This window comes from Rutidosis leptorrhynchoides, chromosome 3, assembly GCF_046630445.1.
Source record: "Rutidosis leptorrhynchoides isolate AG116_Rl617_1_P2 chromosome 3, CSIRO_AGI_Rlap_v1, whole genome shotgun sequence".
Classification (NCBI taxonomy): domain Eukaryota; kingdom Viridiplantae; phylum Streptophyta; class Magnoliopsida; order Asterales; family Asteraceae; genus Rutidosis; species Rutidosis leptorrhynchoides.
In genome coordinates this window covers 383497446-383505355 of record NC_092335.1, presented here as the reverse complement: position 1 = coordinate 383505355, position 7910 = coordinate 383497446, and the positions used below count along the sequence as shown (strand labels likewise).

Sequence of the window (7910 nt, the reverse complement as noted above, 5' to 3'; positions counted from 1 at the left end):
CCGACGCCGCAAAAAGGGTCAACGGCATATGCGTCTTCGCAACAAATTCCTAATGTTGCAAGCAATCAATACAGTAGGACGTAATAAGTCCCGACTCAATCCAATAACTTTATATCTCAGTTGCAGCAAGTTGTGCCACCACATTTGGCACCAGCTTTCAACGAACCAGCACGAGTACAAGAATTTATGAACAACTGGTTCGCGGTAATGCAAGGACAAAAAGCTAAACAAAGTCTTGAGCTAGCTCCTGTAACAGAAAAATTTGTGCCACATATCGCAAATCATCTTTTTATAGTATCGCCTGTGTTACCTTTAACATTGGGAAGTTACGATGGATTGTCAGATCCAGATGATTTTTTACAAAAATTCAAAAGGAACCGCAAGAACACACAGCTGGGGTGACGCAGTAGCATGCCATATGCTACCAATAGTGCTGCAGGGGGTAGCAAGGGAATGGTTCAACAACTTGCCAGGCCAAAGCATTACAGACTTTGCGGATTTGCGCTCAAGATTCCTATTAAATTTCCACAATCTGCGCATCCGCAAAAGAACGCACGTTGAATGCCACGACATCAAGCAAAAACCAAAAGAAAGTTTGGGGGAAGTCATAGATAGGTACACCAAGGAAGTGTCCAAAATACAAGACCTCCCAGAAAGTCAGAAGGTGTCCGGCTTTATACATTGTATAGACACAGAAAGACATCTATCTTTATGGCAGCGGTTGCGCAGAAGAGTGCCGGAAACTTTCGCTTACATGCGTGCGCAAGAAGACATAAACAAAATTGTGGAAATACCTCTTCAAACATGGATATTGATGACGATTATTATCGGGCATAAGGAAGAGGGTCAGAATTTGGCAAGCGATATAGTAGTAATGGGCCAACCCCAGGCAGTAATTCAATAACGACATATATCGCAAGTTTAACGATAACAAGGGGGAGGAAGCCAAAGGTATAAAAATAACCACGCTGATAATGTTACATTGATAAAAGACCTCACAAAAACAAAAAAAGAAATATTGGCTACAGAGGCAGCATGCAAAAGCTTTGATCCCCAGATACCTTTGTCAAAATATGGGAATAGAGACAAAAGTAAATTTTGCGATTTTCATGATGATTACGGTCATGAAACCAATAAATGTCGGCATCTAATCGAAAAGGTAGTTGCTAAACTCAAAAGAGGAATATTGCAACACTTGAAGAAGGGTGGAAAAACATCAAGTGAGAAGCCAAAAGGAGAAAAAGAGTATCCATGGTAAATCAGCGCCGCAAAATAGAATTGTCAGAAAAATGGGAAAACGCTCCCATCTTATTTCCGGCGATAGCGCAAGAACCATCAGATGCGCCCATCACAGTTAAAGGGAGCGTTAAAGGCTGCGAATACATCATCAAACGATTGCACATAGACACTGGTTACGGCATCGATATAATGTACGAACACTATTTCCGGTTGCTGCCTGGAATAGTATGGGCAAAATTAATAGCTCCCAGCACCACATTATCAGCTTTTTCTGGGGAGTCCGCATGGCCAATTGGGATCATTGAGTTGGAATTAGAGCTGGTAGATGATGATAATAAGGAGTTAGTAAGAAGTACAACAGTAGAATTTGTTGTAGTAAGATCTTACTCAAAATACAATGCGCTCTTAGGACGTACTGTAGTGACCCGAACTTTTCCATGTTTATATATATATTAAATGAAATTGTTATTTACATGATTAAGTGTTTCCAACATGTTAAGCAATCAAACTTGTTAAGACTTGATTAATTGAAATAGGTTTCATATAGACAATTGACCACCCAAATTGACCGGTGATTCACGAACGTTAAAACTTGTAAAAACTATATGATGACATATATATGGATATATATATAGTTAACATGATATTATGATAAGTAAACATATCATTAAGTATATTAACAATGAACTACATATGTAAAAGCAAGACTACTAACTTAATGATTTTGAAACGAGACATATATGTAACGATTATCGTTGTAACGACATTTAATGTATATATATCATATTAAGAGATATTCATAAATCATATTATCATGATAATATAATAATTTAAAATCTCATTTGATATTATAAACATTGGGTTAACAACATTTAACAAGATCGTTAACCTAAAGGTTTCAAAACAACACTTACATGTAACGACTAACGATGACTTAACGACTCAGTTAAAATGTATATACATGTATGTTTTAATATGTATTAATACACTTTTGAAAGACTTCAAGACACTTATCAAAATACTTCTACTTAACAAAAATGCTTACAATTACATCCTCGTTCAGTTTCATCAACAATTCTACTCGTATGCACCCGTATTCGTACTCGTACAATACACAGCTTTTAGATGTATGTACTATTGGTATATACACTCTAATGATCAGCTCTTAGCAGCCCATGTAAGTCACCTAACACATGTGGGAACCATCATTTGGCAACTAGCATGAAATATCTCATAAAATTACAAAAATATGAGTAATCATTCATGACTTATTTACATGAAAACAAAATTACATATCCTTTATATCTAATCCATACACCAACAACCAAAAACACCTACAAACACTTTCATTCTTCAATTTTCTTCATCTAATTAATCTCTCTCAAGTTCTATCTTCAAGTTCTAAGTGTTCTTCATAAATTCTACAAGTTCTAGTTTCATAAAATCAAGAATACTTCCAAGTTTGCTAGCTTACTTCCAATCTTGTAGAGTTATATATATATATATATATATATATATATATATATATATATATATATATATATATATATATATATATATATATATATATATATATCATCCGACCTCAAGAAATCTTTCTTATTTACAGTAAGATATCTTTCTAATACAAGGTAATACTCATATTCAAACTTTGATTCAATTTCTATAACTATAACAATCTTATTTCGAGTGGAAATCTTACTTGAACTTGTTTTTCGTGTCATGATTCTGCTTCAAGAACTTTCAAGCCATCCAAGGATCCTTTGAAGCTAGATCCATTTTTCTCATTTCCAGTAACTTTATCCAGAAAACTTGAGGTAGTAATGATGTTCATAACATCATTCGATTCATACATATAAAGCTATCTTATTCGAAGGTTTAAACTTGTAATCACTAGAACATAGTTTAGTTAATTCTAAACTTGTTCGCAAACAAAAGTTAATCCTTCTAACTTGACTTTTAAAATCAACTAAACACATGTTCTATATCTATATGATATGCTAACTTAATAATTTAAAACCTGGAAACACGAAGAACACTGTAAAACCGGACATACGCCGTCGTAGTAACACCGCGGGCTGTTTTGGGTTAGTTAATTAAAAACTATGATAAACTTTGATTTAAAAGTTGTTCTTCTGGAAAAATGATTTTTCTTATGAACATGAAACTATATCCAATAATCATGGTTAAACTCAAAGTGGAAGTATATTTTCTAAAATGGTCATCTAGACGTCGTTCTTTCGACTAAAATGACTACCTTTACAAAAATGACTTGTAACTTATATTTCCGACTATAAACCTATACTTTTTCTATTTATATTCATAAAATAGAGTTCAATATGAAACCATAGCAATTTGATTCACTGAAAACGGATTTAAAATGAAAAAGTTATGGATAAAACAAGATTGGATAATTTTTCTTGTTGTAGCAACGTGAAAATTGGTAACAAATCTATATTAATCATATCCTAGCTAACTTATATTGTATTATACATGTATTCTAATATATTATGTAATCTTGGGATACCATAGACACGTATGCAAATGTTTTGACATATCATATCGACCCATGTGTATATATTATTTGGAACAACCATAGACACTCTATATGCAGTAATGAGGGAGTTAGCTATACAGGGTTGAGGTTGATTCCAAAAATATATATACTTTGAGTTGTGATCTAGCCTGAGACGTGTATACACTGGGTCGTGGATTAATTCAAGATAATATATATCAATTTTTTTCTGTACATCTAACGTTGGACAACTAGTTGTAGGTTACTAACGAGGACAGCTGACTTAATAAACTTAAAACGTCAAAATGTATTAAAAGTGTTGTAAATATATTTTGAATATACTTTGATATATATGTACATATTTGTTATAGGTTCGTGAATCGACCAGTGGCCAAGTCTTACTTCTCGACGAAGTAAAAATCTGTGAAAGTGAGTTATAGTCCCACTTTTAAAATCTAATATTTTTGGGATGAGAATACATGCAGGTTTTATAAATGATTTACAAAATAGACACACGTACGTGAAACTACATTCTATGGTTGAATTATCGAAATCGAATATGCCCCTTTTTATTAAGTCTGGTAATCTAAGAATTAGGGAACAGACACCCTAATTGACGCGAATCCTAAAGATAGATCTATTGGGCCTAACAAACCCCATCTAAAGTACCGGATGCTTTAGTACTTCGAAATTTATATCATATCCGAAAGGTGTTCCGGAATGATGGGGATATTCTTATATATGCATCTTGTTAATGTCGGTTACCAGGTGTTCACCATATGAATGATTTTTATCTCTATGTATGGGATGCGTATTGAAATATGAAATCTTGTGGTCTATTGTTATGATTTGATATATATATATATATATATATATATATATATATATATATATATATATATATATAGGTTAAACCTATAACTCACCAACATTTTTGTTGACGTTTAAAACATGTTTATTCTCAGGTGAATACTAAGAGCTTCCGCTGTTGCATACTAAAATAAGGACAAGATTTGGAGTCCATGATTGTATGATATTGTGTAAAAACTGCATTCAAGAAACATATGTCGATGTAATATATTTCTATTGTAAACCATTATGTAATGGTCGTGTGTAAACAGTATATTTTAGATTATCATTATTTGATGATCTACGTAATTCTTTTGAAACCTTTATTGATAAAATAAAGGTTATGGTAGTTTTAAAAATGAATGCAGTCTTTGAAAAACGTCTCATATAGAGGTCAAAACCTCGCAACGAAATCAATTAATATGGAACGTTTATAATCAATATGAACGGGACATTTCAGTTGGTATCCGAGCGTTGGTCTTAGAGAACCATAATTTTGCATTAGTGTGTCTTATCGAGTTTGTTAGGATGCATTAGTGAGTCTGGACTTCGACCGTGTTTAATTGAAAAATGATTGCTTAACAAATTTTGTTGGAAACTATATATTTTTAACATGTGAATATTATGTGATATATTAATCTCTTAACGTGTTTTGATATTATGTGATAGATGTCTACCTCTAGAACAAGGCCCATTGACTCACCTAATAATAATGAAGAGTCAAATGTAAATTGGAATGATTCGTGGACTGATTCACAAGTTCCCGAAGAGGAACCGGAAGAAGAGTTGGAACCGGAAGAAGAATCGGAACTGGAAGAAGAATTGGAACCGGAAGAAGAAATAGAACCAGTGGGGGAAATAATAAAACGGTTAAGTAGAAGAAAATCCTCAACCAACCGACCAAAGTTAATTATGGTCAATGGTGTTTCCGCCAAGGAAGCAAAGTATTGGGAGGATTACCAATTCTCCGATGAATCAGATCCCGACAAGGATTCCGATGATGTTATAGAAATTACCCCAACACAATTTAATAAGGAAAAAGAGAACAATAAGGGAAAGGGCATAAAAATAGAGAAATTTGATTCCAAACCCGATGAACTTTATATGTATCGTCAACACCCGTATTTCTTAAGTTGTGACAATAACCCTGGAACCTCTAAACCACCAGATTTTTCTAAACCAATGTGGAAAACGACGGCTCGTATTAGGGGAACATCATATATCCCTAGAAACTTGGCAAAACGAACCAAAACCGAAGAAGAAGAAACGAGCGAGTCGGAATAAGATAGTTGTATTCGTGTGGTGTAATATATGTAATATAGTGTGCTTATGCTTTATGATATATGTAAAAATTGCTTTTATTAATAAGTATTTTTTTATGAATCTAACTCTTGTCTATTTTACAGTATAAAAACACAAAATGGATAGACAACCCAATATTTTAAGAGACCTACCCGGAGACATGATTGATGAAATCTTGTCTAGAGTCGGTCAGAATTCCTCGGCACAACTATTTAAGGCGAGATCAGTTTGTAAGACATTCGAAAAACGTTTCAAGAATGCCTTGGTTTATAAAAGGCTTTCGTTCGAAAGATGGGAGATATCACATTGGGAAATCCATAAGTTACGATGTGTTTACTTTGACGCATATATTGCGGGGAACCCAAATGCTATTTTACGCAACGGGTTAAGAAATTATTTTGACTCAATATATCTGAATATAGGACTTCGTGATTTAGAAAAAGTGGCTAACATGCAACATAAATAAGCATGTTATGCTTACGGGTTAGTAATGTTCGCTTCTCACCAAAGTGAGAACAAGAACATCGGGCTACAACTATTAAACAAAACGTTCCCACAAGTGACGGACTCAGTAGTTGGGGTGAGAAACAAGGTTTTTAGATTGTTACGGGACTGTTGGACATTACGTAACCCTCGTCCATTTAACGACGTTACAACACGCTGTCTTATCAACGGCCATAACGGTTATGTTCCACAAGACCAAGGATGGGAAGTAGTCCTAGTAAAACCAGAATGCATGACTTGTTTCTGGACGTATGAATTACGTGTCTTTATTGCCTTTGCTGAACGACTTGTGTACTAGCTAGAATTATCTTCACAACTATCTTGTATCAAAGTTATTGTGTGTTATATTTCATGTTATATGTAAAATAAGTGGTATTGTAAGTTTGTAAAATATTGTGAAAAAGTTTGAATGCGAAATATTATTATAATCAGGTTTTCATATAGAATTATAGTAGTTGAATTGTATATTAGCTACTAAGTATGAACTTAACGGGTAGGTACTACCCGAATTTAAACTTATAAAACGCTAATATGAAGAAAAAGCTTTTATAAATGAGTTCATATTATGCTACGAGATACTATTGACTACTCTTAATATTCTGTATGATTAACTTGTTTCATTTGACTATTTGAAGGAAATGGCACCGACTACTCGACAAATCATGAATATGAGCGAAAGAGGAATTTCATACCTTTCTTGCTGCAAACATAGCCGCAGTACAGGCTGCGCTACATACCAACAATAACTCCGAATCTAGCAATGCAGCTAACGGCGCAAGAAATCGTGTAGGATGCACCTACAAAGAATTCACTGCCTGCGAACCTTTGGAATTTGATGGAACCGAAGGACCGATCGGATTGAAACGGTGGACCGAGAAGGTCGAATCGGAGTTTGCCATAAGTAAGTGTACTGAAGAGGACAAAGTGAAGTACGCTACGCATACCTTCACAGGTACTGCGTTAACATGGTGGAATACCTATCTAGAGCAAGTGGGACAAGATGATGCTTATGAACTACCGTGGTCAGCATTCAAGTACTTGATGAACAAGAAGTACCGTCCCAGAACCGAGGTCAATAAGCTCAAGACATAACTTAGAGGGTTACGAACCCAAGGATTTGATATTACCACATACGAAAGACGATTCACAGAATTGTGCCTATTGTGTCCGAGAGCGTTCGAAGATGAGGAAGAGAAGATCGACGCATTTGTGAAAGGATTACCGGAAAGAATCCAAGAAGATATAAGTTCACACGAGCCCGCCTCTATACAACAGGCATGTAGAATGGCTCACAAACTAGTGAACCAGATTGAGGAAAGAATTAAAGAACAGGCAGCTGAAGAGGCTAATGTGAAGCAAGTCAAAAGAAAGTGGGAGGAAAACGGTGATAAGAATCACCGATACAACAACAACAGCAATTACAACAATAATCGCAACAACTATCCCAACAATCGCAACATTAATCGCAACTACAACAAATGGCCCAACAACAACAACAACA

At 34.7% G+C, this 7910-nt stretch overlaps 1 protein-coding gene across 1 annotated transcript; it reads left to right on the top strand.

The window, feature by feature from the left end:
• The first annotated feature begins 331 nt into the window (after nt 1–331).
• On the top strand, nt 332–1258 carry LOC139901314 (uncharacterized). The gene is made up of 2 exons (XM_071884042.1): nt 332–845; nt 993–1258. Exons 1-2 carry the CDS (start codon nt 332–334, stop codon nt 1256–1258), a joined length of 780 nt encoding a protein of 259 aa, XP_071740143.1.
• The last annotated feature ends 6652 nt before the right edge of the window (nt 1259–7910 follow it).

Coding starts and splice junctions, on each gene's coding strand:
- LOC139901314 (XM_071884042.1), top strand. CDS start 332: ATGGATTGTCAGATCCAGATGATTTTTTACAAAAATTCAAAAGGAACC. Junction 846..992: donor TATCGGGCATAAGGAAGAGG/GTCAGAATTTGG, acceptor CATTGATAAAAG/ACCTCACAAAAACAAAAAAA.